Source organism: Chaetodon trifascialis, chromosome 11 (genome assembly GCF_039877785.1).
Source record: "Chaetodon trifascialis isolate fChaTrf1 chromosome 11, fChaTrf1.hap1, whole genome shotgun sequence".
Taxonomy (NCBI): domain Eukaryota; kingdom Metazoa; phylum Chordata; class Actinopteri; order Chaetodontiformes; family Chaetodontidae; genus Chaetodon; species Chaetodon trifascialis.
The window spans coordinates 20,120,207-20,134,039 of NC_092066.1; the positions used below are offsets into that span (position 1 = coordinate 20,120,207).

The 13,833-nt window shown below is 41.9% G+C and overlaps 2 protein-coding genes across 2 annotated transcripts in view; both read left to right on the forward strand.

The window, feature by feature from the left end:
* Nucleotides 1–13,833, forward strand: part of LOC139339495 (E3 ubiquitin/ISG15 ligase TRIM25-like) — a 308,448-nt gene that overhangs the window by 62,744 nt on the left and 231,871 nt on the right. The gene's annotated exons all lie outside the window — the stretch shown is intronic.
* Nucleotides 1,178–13,734, forward strand: mmp14b (matrix metallopeptidase 14b (membrane-inserted)). The gene is made up of 10 exons (XM_070974805.1): nt 1,178–1,787; nt 8,974–9,122; nt 9,249–9,371; nt 9,634–9,941; nt 10,459–10,620; nt 11,156–11,316; nt 11,397–11,535; nt 11,685–11,835; nt 12,913–13,028; nt 13,149–13,734. The coding sequence occupies exons 1-10, from the start codon at nt 1,689–1,691 to the stop codon at nt 13,604–13,606; spliced, it is 1,866 nt and encodes a 621-aa protein (XP_070830906.1). The 5' UTR covers nt 1,178–1,688; the 3' UTR covers nt 13,607–13,734.

Sequence of the window (13,833 nt, forward strand, 5' to 3'; positions counted from 1 at the left end):
TTACAGAAACGTGTGGCAGCACAGCAACACCCTGTATGATGTGAAATCTATAGCTGTCATTATCACAGACAAATGAGTGCAATCACATGCATGCCTATGAGCAGACAATATCACTTTGGGTTCAGGGTAATTACGATGGCATTTCTACATTTTTTAAAGAATTTTTACAAACCAAACAGTTGATGAATGGTGGAAATAATTAGTAGAAAATAATCATTAGTTGCAGTTGCATAATTAAGTCTGCTCCACCTCAACAAACTACAACAGTAAAATCCTGCTTTACATTAACGCGTAAGTAATAATAATCAAATGATAAATTGCTGAAATAATGGAGTATTTTTACAGTGTATTGTTAGTATATTTACTTAAAGATCTGAATATTTCCTCTACCACTAGTATGGGGCAGCCTTTTGGTAGAATCTGGAAACCAAATGTCTTTACAGAGGAAGACAAAGATTTGTCTCTTAAGCAGCATGCAAGACAGAGTAACACAAGGTTAGTGCATAGTGTGGATGTGCAGTAGGAGTTTATGCACCTCATCTGACACGCTGCTGTTTAAATGTATGTGCGATATGTGCATTAGAGGGCGCAATCCCCCCTTAAAACAGTCTGGTGCCGAATATGGTGCACAGTACGTTTGGCCATATTTTTGTGGAGCACTTATTAAGAATCAGTGTGAAACAGGAGGATTCATCTGTTAAGTGTAAAGTGCATTACAGTAAGGAAAGCCAATAACAAACTGATAATGAGTTTCCCATATTTAAAACATAAACTGTGAAACAATGTGAAAGTAAAATATTATTATAGACTATAATGGGTGAATGGTATGATGAGGTGAAGCCACATCTCTCTTCACAGAGGCAGACTCATAAATCGCCAATCGTAAAAATATTCCGATTTTTAATACTCCTAAAACCTCAAATGTGACTTTTCTGAATCGCTTTTAGCTGCGTAATTTGTTGACGGATTTATCATCCAGCTCAGTCTTTGCGCTGTCTTCTCTGTAAATAAAAACAGCTTCAAGTATTTCACAGAATATTAAGGCATTTAATCACAGCCTGAGGGAGAGCGCAAACCATGCCAAGTCTAATGCGAAGGTCACCAAGTTGATTCCAGCCCTGCGGAGGGGCGGGCCGATTTTGGAGGGGAAGGTTTACAACCCTCTTCTTTCCAGCTCAAGGTCTCCGGGGAGCATCAAACTACCACGTCTGCAGCTGGGAGAGAGGGAGAGGGGATCAAAATAAGCCGACTGTAAGATAGGGAAGAGAGGACAGCGAGAAGTTAAGACTGCTTCATGAAAACAAAGACGGCTGCAACATCTGGAGCGAAAGCGCAAGCTGAATTTGGACATAAAATAGGCACAGCCTGCAGCTGCATAGGCCCCCTCCAGACTTCCTGCTTCTCATAACGTCCCATAGTTCTGTTCAAATTCACCAAAACGCGAGAAGAATGCATAGACTGGACAAATCTCTCTCGTGGTTTAAGTAAAACGATCAATAAGTGGCAGAGACGCACGGCCGCTGTCCTCTTGAAACTCTTTGCGCCAAATCGATCTCGGTTGCGCCCGGAAATTCGTTCATGGGATACGTTTTTTCCACAGATAATGTTCTGACAAATAGCAAAGTGAAGTGTACGCGAGCCGTTACAAGATCCGTCCATTTTTGCATTGTTTTTTGGAGAGTCGAGTGATGGCACCAGATCTCAAATCACTTGTCCGACTGCTGCTCCTAGCCGTGGTGTGGGAGCTGAGCGCACAGGGAGCGACGGAGCGACAAATCAAGCCAGAGGTGAGAAATAAATACAAAGGTGAGGAATAGTAGCCACAATAGACGCAAGGAAGACAGGCAAATAAATGAATCCAACAATCGGGAGTAAGGTTATAAAAATAAACCTAGAATTGAGGAATAAAGTCAGATGAGTAAATCCAGGATTGGGGAATAAAGCTAGATCAATTAATTCAGGAAAGAGAAATAACACTAAATAAATAAATGCAGAATGGAGGAATAAGCCAGAAAACCTGATCAATAAATCTAGAGGTGAGGAATAAAGCCAAACAAGTGAGAAAGTAAAACAGCATAAGGAGATACATTAAGGGATTAAAGAAAGATTTAAATTATGAGTAACTGAAAAATATACATTATCTTTAAATGTAAGAGTGAAGGATCTTTCCTGCTACTCTTCTCTAATTTTCTGACTTGACCAAAGGAAAAAAAAACAAAAAACAAAACCCTCAGATTGTTAAACCCCGCATCATGATGGATAATAATTTCAACAGTTCAACAGGAATATGGTAAGGGCTTTGACCCTGGGTTAGAGGAAACAGCCCATAATGAGGATAGCGCTCGTGAAAACACTGAGAAATGCTGAGGGGGCAAAAGCAGCAGAGCAAGAGAAAAAGCAAATGAGGAGAAATGCATGAGCTTGTATTGTGGTCGAGGCAGAGACACAGGCAATTTTTGTGGGAATGAAGGGGGGGGCTTGATAGTTGTGGGTACAGTTATATTCAGAGGGATGGGGAGATGTAATTGTTGACATCTGTCCCGAGTTACGGCTCAGTGGACTGGGGAGAGGTGGGGTTTACAATCCGAGAGCTTCTGCAACATCTCAGCTGTGGTCAGTTGTGGAAAAACACTCGCCACAGTTTGAACTCTGATTCTCTACAATAAAGATTTCCAATAACCCATTGAGCTGAAGCACCAGGTCTAAGCAGGGGTGATGGTCAGGGAAGACTATTCTTCTCTGGTCTGGTGCAGCATCAGCCTCCTCCAGCTCTCAGAGAATATTGCAGGAATTGTCATACTCCTACACACCTGCTTCCCTCAGTATCTTAAGTAAACACTCTGTGTGTGTGTGTGTGTGTGTGTGTGTGTGTGTGTGTGTGTGTGTGTGTGTGTGTGTGTGTGTGTGTGTGTGTGCGTGCGTGTGTGTGTGTGTGCAAGTATGTGTGCGTGTGAGAGAGAGAGCTTGTGCACATACATGCATGCATAATAGCAGAGAGGCCTAAATGATTTTGATATAGGTCATGCAGTGGCGCCAAACGTCTCTCTCATCACTGTATCCTGCCTGTGGCCTATGGAATAATAATTCCAGCTGTGCGAGTGGAAGAAAATGGAGTTACCTCCATTGACCTACATAAGACAGTCAACTTTAACACATATTCCATGATTGAAATGTAAACCGAAGAGCTTGCTCGCCACCACAATTCAAAACCTGGGACTGGAACCTGCTACCAATTGTAAATATTATAGTTTAATTCCATTGACAACAATTAAATCTAAGTTATTAATACTTTGTGATGCTGTTCACATTTTGTTTCCATCAGTAATGTCCATTATCCCCAAGGTGAAAACCTTAAATGACATATGTTTGTCATTTCTGTTATTCGATATATGTTCAAAGGAGCACATATTTACCTAAAGGCTAGTGGCTGAACTTGTAGCTACACCGGGAATGCAAATGTCAAGGAATTTCTTTAATCAGTTGGATATGTTAACAATCAATAGTCACTTAATTGTTAAAAGGTGATGCAACACAATGAGTATGTTTTTCCATCATAAGTGTTTCTAAAGTAATCACAGCAATCCAATTAAATGCGGTATTTTATCTTAGGTTATGCTTTTCCACTAATGGTCCAAAATGTTTCTTGTAGCAAATAATGCTCAACAACTTCTAGGCTTCCATGACGAACTGAGATGAGTCTGAGCATGCTGGGTAGAGGTAGCACTCAAATCAACATCTAAGCCATTTTTTTCTTGTATCAGCAAAAACAGCTGCTTGAAAAGTCTGACAAGAAAGAAGGTAGTCACACAAGATAGGCAGGTAATTGATCTGGGTGGAAGACAGCAAGAGTGTTTTAGCTATTAACCATGTGGGAACTGAAACATGGAGATGAGTTACAAGACACTTTTTACTTTGGAAATAGGTTGAGTCATATGAAGAGTCCTTTTGTTTTGAGCTGATCTTTGTGTATGATCAACGGCATCAACATTCAACGAGCAACCCAACAAACAGAGTGCTTTGAACATGTCTAATATTGACATAAGAGGAAGTGGAACTAAACAGTTTTAATGGTCAAGAAGGTACTGGTTGACCTTTAAGTAAACAGACCATTAAGTCTCTGTGGAAATTTGCACCAAAGTGCAGGGACAGGCTTGACCTGACCTGCCCTGGAAAGTGGGTTGTTCAGTATGTTTTTATTCATTCACTGATTCACCACCTCTGTTTTTATGATGTATATGAAACCACTACTTCCTGTGTCTTCCATTTAACGACATTCAAATAGCGGATGTTTGTGATCTCATATGTTGCCTCCACTAACCCACAAGTCACCAGTATCAGCGCACAGTTCCGCGATGGAGGAGGATGTTTGTGTCTTAAATAACAATAAGTCTAATTTAGTGAGTCTGAGGGTTGTAAGGGTGTAGATGAAGGAGTCATGTCCTGTGGTCTGTGGCCACAGGAAGAGGGTTGTGGGTTTTTATTTAGCCATGAAAAACACCTTGCTGAGTCAGAAAGCACCTGACTGTGACACACACATACAAGCACACACATCTTCTCTCATATGTGCACAGATTTTTTCATGCACATGCACACAGACATGGCTACGAGCTGAGGTCATTCACTACAAAGGAAGATAAATGGACATGAGATGAGATGATGAGAGCAAAACAGGGAAGACAGTGTGGAGGCTGTTGCAGACTAGAAAGAAAGACATTGTGGTGATGGGAGTGATGCAATGTGGGAAAAGGACAGTTGGAAAAAAAACAATTATCCAATTGAATAGGACAGGATGTTAAACCATAGCTGTCATGCACACATCCTGTATGAATATATGTCTCGTTTCTTGTGCTCCTAACAAGAATAAGTATAGATGTAAGAGAATGGTTAAACTGGTGACTTCACACCAGTCCCATCCTGATATTTAGAGGAAGTCATTTAGAGGAAGAGAGGAAGGAAGAGTCACATCCTAAAGATTACCAGTGGGTGGCCTGAGGGCAGCCTCCCCAAGGAAAGATAGGAGGTGTTACAGGAAATAAGGTAATACACAAAGTCATTACCCCATTTCCTGGTCAAAAAGGACTTCATAGAGGAAGCAAGCAATGAGGCAGATTTTGAGGAAGCTTTTTTCTTTTTTTCTTTTTTTCCAGAGACAAAATCCTGCCACCAAGATTTCTCAGGATTGACTTATAGTTCAAACGACATTGGCAAAGATGTCTGTTTTTCCACTCTTTTGTCATCGTGTCTTATTGCTGTTGGCTGTAGAATGGTTGATTTAACAGAGAGCAGCTGGGGGATTACCCACATACACACATTTAAAGACCTTTCTGCATGTGTGTTGAAGAGGCCCTGGTCAGACGGGTTGGCAAGGTTGTAAATATCTTCTAAAAGGAACAGCATTGCCTCGGGCAAATACAGCAAGAAAGAATTTACATTGTTCGATTTTAACATGTTGTGCTGAAAATACCTCCCTCACACACACAGTCACACGCTAACAGCCAGTAACGAGCTGTTGCGAGTGAAGTGGGAGCAATAATTTCATACGTTTATGACATCTGACATAATACACTCTGGGAAGAGTGAGTGGATGTGTAATGAGGAGCTCTGTGTGTGTACTGTATACCCAGCATGAGTTCAGTTGGACTCTCATCGCTGTTGACCAGAGTTTCTTTCCATTGGCCCTCACCAAACGGAATGAGTGACTCTCTTTCTTTTCTGAAATACAATCCCTACCTCTCCCTCTCATCCTATGCAAACGAACGCTCTTCATCCTGACATCCATAGCAACCGTTGGATTTTTGTAGATCTTCCAACTCACATGACTGCATATGAGCGAGCTGCGCCCTTGACCTCAAAAGCCTGGATTTGGCTTCCCAAAAGTACCTTTGCACTGTGCTTCTCTATGTCTATGCATTGTTAAAAATCAAGGTTGACTTTAACACTAAAATATCACCATGCAGCAGTTTTAAGTATTTTTCAACCAGCGGTACTGTGCCAAAGGAAAAGAAAAGAAAGATGGTTTGAATGAAAAAACATATTCTCATACAGCTGAGTCAGAGTCAGCTGTAATACATTAACACCAGGTTTTAATAATGCTGGAAAACTAGTTAGCAAACAAGCAGAGAATTTGAAATAATTAGCAAAAAGAGATGGACAATTCAAATAGTTAGCATAAAGTAATAGATAAATAGTTGAAAAAATAGTTGAAACAGTTAGCTAAAAGTGATGGATAAACAGTTGAAAGAGTTAGCATAAAGTGATGGATTAGCAGCTAAATTATTAGCATAAAGTAATGGATAAACAGCTAAAAGAATTAGCATAAAGTGATGGATTAACAGCTAAATTATTAGCATAAAGCAATGGATTAACAGCTAAAATAATTAACATAAAGTAATGGATAAACAGCTAAAATAATTAGCATAAAGTAATGGATAAACAGCTAAAATAATTAGCATAAAGCGATGGATTAACAGCTAAAATAATTAACATAAAGTAATGGATAAATAGTTGAAACAGTTAACTAAAAGTGATGGCTAAACAGTTGAAAGAGTTAGCATAAAGTAATGGTTAAACATCTAAAATAATTAGCATAAAGTGATGGATTAACAGCTAAAATAATTAGCATAAAGTAATGGAGAAACAGTTCAAATAGTTAGCTCAAAGTAATGGATGAATAAACGAAATTGTGGGTTGCCAATGAAAGGATATTTGAGTTCATCGGACCCGGTTGTGTGGGTTGAACTGACCAAAAAGGTAACCACTGCTCTACATCAAAAGACTGTATTAGCTTGGGCTGTCATCTCCCATGCCACTGTAAATAGTGACCATTTCCTCTTCCTGCTTCTGCTTTAGTTACTCAGCCCATTAGTGTGGTCAAAAATAGCCAAGTGCGACGTTGAATAAGACTTTGTCAAGTCACCTGAGAGACCCATAAAAGGGGTGTGGGAACCTTAATGTTAAAACAAATGCTCAGTGTCACTCAACAGCAGTCTTTTGACTGAGCTCAGGGCAAAGTTAGGATTTTGTCGAAAAGAAAACCGCAAATGTGTAAAAGAGTAGAATAAGGTTTCAAGAGCAGTCAAATCCCCCCTTAAACACCAATTTCTCATGTTCACAGGGAAATACATCCAACTGTGAGATGTTCAAGTTTGTGTTTAACTTTCCCGCTCATGTGGATGTACTGTAACAGTGGGTCTTTATGTGTCCACTGAAGCTCCATGGATGAGTCACAACCAGAAAGAGCTCATTCAGGGGTGAAGTCCAAACACTGAGACCTCCATGTCTCTCTAGGACAGACAGAGACAGAGAGATTAGACCTTACAAAATGTCATTCTGCCATTCACTCCTGCCCAAACTCACAGAAGCATAGTCATACTTATATCAACCTACAGACCTAAGCACATACAGTATTCAGACAATCCATGTCTGCACTGTACACTATCAGGGTAAAAATGCTGAAACAAGGCCGTTAAACATGTTTTGCCTTCATTGTGTTTAGCAACCTTTGCTGGCAGATAGGCTTTACAGCAATAATTGAGTGGCTCTGGGTGTGGTTGTTCATAAGTATTTACGCTCAAGCCTCAGGGTTTTCCATAAGAGAGGGATGAGGGAGAAGAGAGGAGAAGGGGTGGAGTGATGAGGCGAGGACAGAGACATGGACGTGGGGGGAAGAGTTTGACTTTGAGGTTTGGATTCAAGGAGGAAGAAATTCCCAGTTAAATTACTGACTGACGCTGCTGCTCGACTGGAGACATCGGCTGAGGTTGCCCAAGGCCTGAGTCTCACCCTGGGACACTCCCTATCTTTCTTTCTTCCCTCTCTCTCGATTTCTGTCTCCACACAAACACCCACTCTGCTTATGGTTTTCAATCAGAACCATCCAAAACAAATAACAGATGACATTAAGTTACATCACATGCCAGAACAGTTGGTTATTTTTGACAGGTTACTGTTATCAGTCGATGTCCAAACAATAAAACACATCCTAAAAAGTACATTACAAGCACACAAAGTGGCCATGCACAGCAGAATATCAAAGTGGTCTCGGTTTTCACTGCGCTTACAATAGCCTTAGTGTTATTTTTCAGCTCTAGTGAGAGGGAAAGAGTTGAAGAGAAGCTGTGTGGGAGAGGTGCAGAGTGAAGCCGCTGGCACAGGTCCAGATGTCAAACCAGCACCACAGCGAAATGGGTTTCCAGGGGAAAGTAAGGTCAAGCTGAGCTGAGGCCGAGGGATCTGGAGGCATGAAGAACTCAGTGACCATCTTAATATGTCCTCAAAGGGCTTCAAACTTATTCTTTCTTCATGTGCAAACCCAGCAGATGAGTTCAGTTAGAAATGTCACAATCTGCACTGAAACACAAACAAGTAGCTACAGAATAACGTCAACCTTAAGTTAATCGTTAACTCCCTGAGGGGGATTTCCTTTTTTTAGTTTCTGTCTCACTGTGCTTTTGTCGGAACCTGAACCATCTTTGTTTGGACCTTTTTTTGGGCTTAAGCTTGGCATTAATCCTTCATCTTGACCTCAGTTTCAATCCACTTCGGTCCTCACCGGAGAGCCAAATGTTGATGGTTGAATAGCTTTTGTGTTCAGTCATTGAATGGAGACATGCCAGGTGCTCGAAATTATGCTACTCTGACTGTCCAAATACTCAGATACCAAAACACAGAGAAGTTATTCAAGAGATTATTTTCTCTGTCAGTCAGGAATGTGTTTTTGCTGCAGTCGCATAAAAACATCCTGAACTTGTATCCCTGTAACTCATAATCCACATCATACCAAATAGTTCCTGTAGCCTGGTTCTGGCATCAATAAACAACTAAAAATCAGGTGATAGCACATGTTTGTGTCTGTGTTTCTAATTTAACTTCTTTGTTTTTCATCCTCTGTACAGAGACTGGAGTTTCCTCGGTTTCATGTTGCAATAGCTCACATGAGTCACACTGCTGTCTGCTTGCTGTTTTTCTTTAAAGTCATGGCTGCAGCAATACGGTTACCTGCCCCCAGGGGACATGAGGACCCATTCCCTTCGCTCCCCTCACTCTGTCTCCTCGGCCATCGCTGCCATGCAGAGGTTCTATGGCCTCACCGTCACCGGCACCTTCGACGCCAACACCATTGAGTGAGCGCCTTCTCAATCAGCTTTATTCTACACAAAGTGAAAATACAGTTTCCATGCATGGTTGTGTTCAAATTAAAAGTGCTACTCCTGACCGTATCTGAGTGGATTATGTCTTGTCTTTGGCAGAGCCATGGAGCGGCCACGGTGTGGCGTGCCAGATAAGTTTGGTGCAGAGCTGAAGAGCAACCTGAGGAGGAAGCGATACGCCATCCAGGGCCTGAAGTGGAACAAGAACGACATCACTTTCTCGTAAGACAACAAAGCTCCAAGTGAATGTGCTGCAAATGCAGAGGCATGATGGAACAGAGCCTATAGCTATTTTAGACAATGAGGTTTTTGTTTCTTAATTTTATATCTGTACCCAATGAACCGATGTGAGAAAACCCAAACTAGTGAGGCGACTATTCAGCAGCTGAAATGATGATTCTATAAAGAGGAAGAAACCCCTGACTTTGTTTCACTTTTCCCACCCTCCCCCTTGCACACCCACACACAATTATTTGCTCTTCAGCATACAGAACTACACCCCGAAGGTGGGTGAGTATGAGACCCACGAAGCCATCAGGAAGGCCTTCAAGGTGTGGGAGAGTGTCACCCCGCTCCGTTTCCGGGAAATCCCCTACAGTTACATACGAGACAAGGTCGAAGAGTTTGCAGACATAATGCTCTTCTTCGCTGAGGGTTTCCATGGTGACAGCAGCCCATTCGATGGCGAGGGCGGCTTCCTGGCACATGCCTATTTTCCCGGTAACGGCATCGGTGGGGACACCCACTTTGATGCCACTGAGCCATGGACTATTGGAAACAAGGATCTGTTAGGTGAGGCTCAGCTGAATTTCACTTTAAACTGACATTTTGATAAATGAGGGGATTTTTATTCTTTAGTTCAAACCTGACGACATGAACGTTGGGAGTAACTTTGAAGTTGGGAGTCAGGAGTCTTCATTTTGCTGTTGTGAGCAAAATAGGAGCAGCAACAGGTCCAGTCTTGTGTCAGTAACGTTTGAGGGAGTGAATGCTCTGGGCTACGTTAATACCACAGAAATGGAGAAGTGTTTATTTCTGGTACGGCAGACACAGAATTGCAACATCAGCTGTTCAAGTCTGACACATCTCCACATGACCTGCAGGCGGTTTTATTTTTGATTTACTGATGTCAGATGTATTTGTTTGTGTTTGAGTCACTAATACGTGAAGAAACAGCAACATTTGCTGCTTCCCTTTTAGTACTCGTTGTCTCATAAGTATAACATCAAACTCTTCCTTTTTCATGTATCCCACTGAACTTGAAAAAAAGGTCATGTTAAATGATGTTTTGGTGTTGACACTGTTTCAGGTAATGATATTTTCCTGGTTGCGGTGCATGAACTGGGCCACGCTCTGGGTTTGGAGCACTCCAATGACCCTTCAGCGATCATGGCTCCTTTCTACCAGTGGATGGACACCGAGAACTTCCAACTTCCTGACGACGATCGCAGAGGCATACAGCAACTTTATGGTTTGTTATCAACAGTTCACTATCTGAATCACCGTCAGAAAAGAGCGCTGTCTTGATATGCTGGTTGCAGTTTTCACAATCAAGTATTTGTAGCATAAAGACCTTAAGTGACACACAGGGAAGAAAGGAGCTGAAAGGTGGATGTAGTCAGGTCAAAGTTTATTGTAGCCTTTGAGGCCTCACAAAGTGCCTCAAGGTAAATTAGATATAAACATTATAAACAGAATATTTGAGTAATCTGAGCCAGCATCTCGAATTTGGATAGGAAGAAGATTCCAGAATAGATGGCCTCATTAAGAGAAAGCCCTGCCACATAATGATGTATTTATTATGGAAATCAGGAGACCAGCATTTTGTGATCATCGAGTCTGAGCAGGAATATACAGTATGGAGTAAGCAGGTGTGATGAGTAAGATTTGTATGTGTAATTCTTGGTTGTTTCATTTCATTTGATCCGACAGGACCAGCATTAGATGATGTGTTCAGGTTCAGATTGGATCTCTGAAAATAATTTTCAGTGTCCTTGTTCACACAGGGTCTGGATCAGGTCCACAGCCCCCTCCTGTAACACCCCGTACGCCCTACAACAGCCCCCAGCCCACATATTCACCAGACAAGCCTCGCTTTGGCCCCAGCATCTGTGATGGACACTTTGACAGCATTGCCATCCTCAGAGGAGAAATGTTTGTGTTCAAGGTAAACCCACACAACCTTGTTCGAATGTTGATGTGACAGTTTGTCTGTCAGGCTGTTCATAAATCTCTGTTCTCTTTCAGGATAAATGGTTCTGGAGGGTACGTAACAACCATGTTCTGGATGGATATCCCATGCCAATTGGTCACTTTTGGAGGGGATTGCCCACTCATATCAATTCCGCTTTTGAAAGGGAAGATGGGAAATTTGTTTTCTTTAAAGGTAAGTCTTGCTTTAGCATAGTGACAAAACATTAACAGGATTTCCTTTTTAAGAGTGTCATCTCACAATTATCTCATAGGTGTTTTTCCTCTGTTTCTGTGTCTCCGTCTGTCCTGACTCCGTCTTTTTCTGTCTCTCCCTCTCTCCAGGGGACAGATATTGGGTGTTCACTGAATCCATTCTGGATCATGGTTACCCTAAGAGTATAAAGGAAATGGGCAGTGGACTTCCCAAAGATCGGATAGACGCTGCTCTCTACTACACCCCAACTGGACAGACATTTTTCTTCAGAGCAAACAAGTTAGTCATTTTACTGTGTTTATGTGCTTCACGTCCCGCAAAAAACTGAAGTTTAGAAACTACTCATACTGAAGGAAAATCCATTTGCATCAACACCAAAACATGTTTGAATGTTGACCATATAAGGTCCAAATGCTTGCAATAAGTCACTTATTCTGAATTACAAACCTGTTTCTCATTTAAACATTGAAACAGACTTCGAGGAACTTTAAAGCATGCTAAGCCTCTCCATATTTAAACCTGTCATTAAAACTACATAAACATAGTCCATGAAGTGGATGCTTTTTATAAACATCGTCAGAAAACAGAGATTGCACATGACCTAAACTCGGGGAACACCTTCAGTCCTTGTCTTAGTTTTGTCATCGTCTGGCTGTTGGATGAGTTAACACCAATCCATCTGCCATATTTTGGCAGAAACAACACCATTTTTGTGGTATGCCTACAGCTTTAGCTCTTAAGAAACAGAACACTTTTGGGGATCCAGCCCAAGTCAGGTCTCAAGTCATTCAAGACAACTTTAAGTTATGAATTGCTGCTTCAGAGTAATTCTAAGTCAGGCTTCAAGTCCTGTTGGCCAGGTCCAAGTCAAGTCTCACTTCTCTCAGAACAGTAGAAGTCAAGTCTTAAGTCATTCAAGACTAAATGAAGTTAAGTCTTTGGTCCTTTAGAGGAAGTAGAAGTCAAGGCTCAAGTCCAGTAGGCCAGGTTCAAGTCAAGTCTGGCAGAACAAGTCTAAAGTCAAGTGTCAAAGGGAAGTTAAGTCTCAGGTCATTTGTAACAAGTCTTTTTCAAGTCTGTCAGACCAAGTCTCAAGTCCCATCTCAAGTCTTTTAGGACAAGTAGAAGTCTAGTCTCAAGCCATTCAAGACAAGTCCCAAGTCTGCCAAAACAAATTTAAAGTCTTTGAGTGCAAAGTCAAGTCAGGTCCTAAGTCTGTTAGAACAAGTCCTGTTGGGCAAGTCCAAGTCACGTCACAAATCTTCATAGTCAAGATGAAAGCTTTTTGTCAGTCTGAATGTGATTAACTCACTGTGTCTGTCTCACTTTACCTTCCCTGTCTTGTGCTTTGTTCAGGTATTACCGCTTCAATGAAGACTCACGAAGTGTTGACGATGGTTATCCAAAATTAGTTAGTGTGTGGCAGGGAGCACCGGACAACATCAAGGCAGCCTTCATGAGCAAAGATCAAGGTAAGGGTTGTGTGTATAACATCACCTCGATTATTTTCTCACATCACATTGTGAACTTATATACGTTGATTTTTCCTTGCACTTCAGGTTTATTTCTCATTTCTGTCTTCCACCCCTCAGCGTACACCTACTTCTACAAAGCCAACAAGTACTGGAAGTTCAACAACCAGATGATGCGTGTGGAGCCAGGATACCCCAAATCAGCCCTTCGTGACTGGATGGGCTGCCCCAACGAAGACCCCAAAACGGATGGAGGAAGAGGTGGAGGCGGACATGACAAGGACAAGGAGAGGGAGAAGGACAAGGAACGGGAGGATAAAGACAAAACCAGAGATAGGGAGAGGGACAGAGAGGAGAAGGAAAAGGAAAAGGAGAGGGAGAAGGAGAAGGATACGGAAGTGATCATTATTGAAGTGGATGAGGAGGAAGGGGTTGGTGGAGGCAGCGGAGCAGCGGTAGTGCCACTGTTCCTGTTAGTGTGTGTGATTGCGACGCTGGCAGCCTTGGTGTTTTTCCGTCGGTATGGTACCCCACGCCGACTCCTCTACTGCCAACGATCTTTACTGGACAAGGTGTAGACGGAGGAGGAGGAGGGAGAGATGAAGGAAAGAGGAGGGAAAAACAGGGAGAGAAATAGAAAAAAAGTGGAAGAAAATGTAGAACACAGATAATAAGAGCGGGAAAGAAAGATAAAACTGGGGAAAGAGCAGAAGGAAAAGCACCAGACTTGCATTTAAAATATTCTTACCACTGTCAGATTCCTTTTGCTCTATCTCTCAACCACTCCGTCCTTCCACTTTTTTTC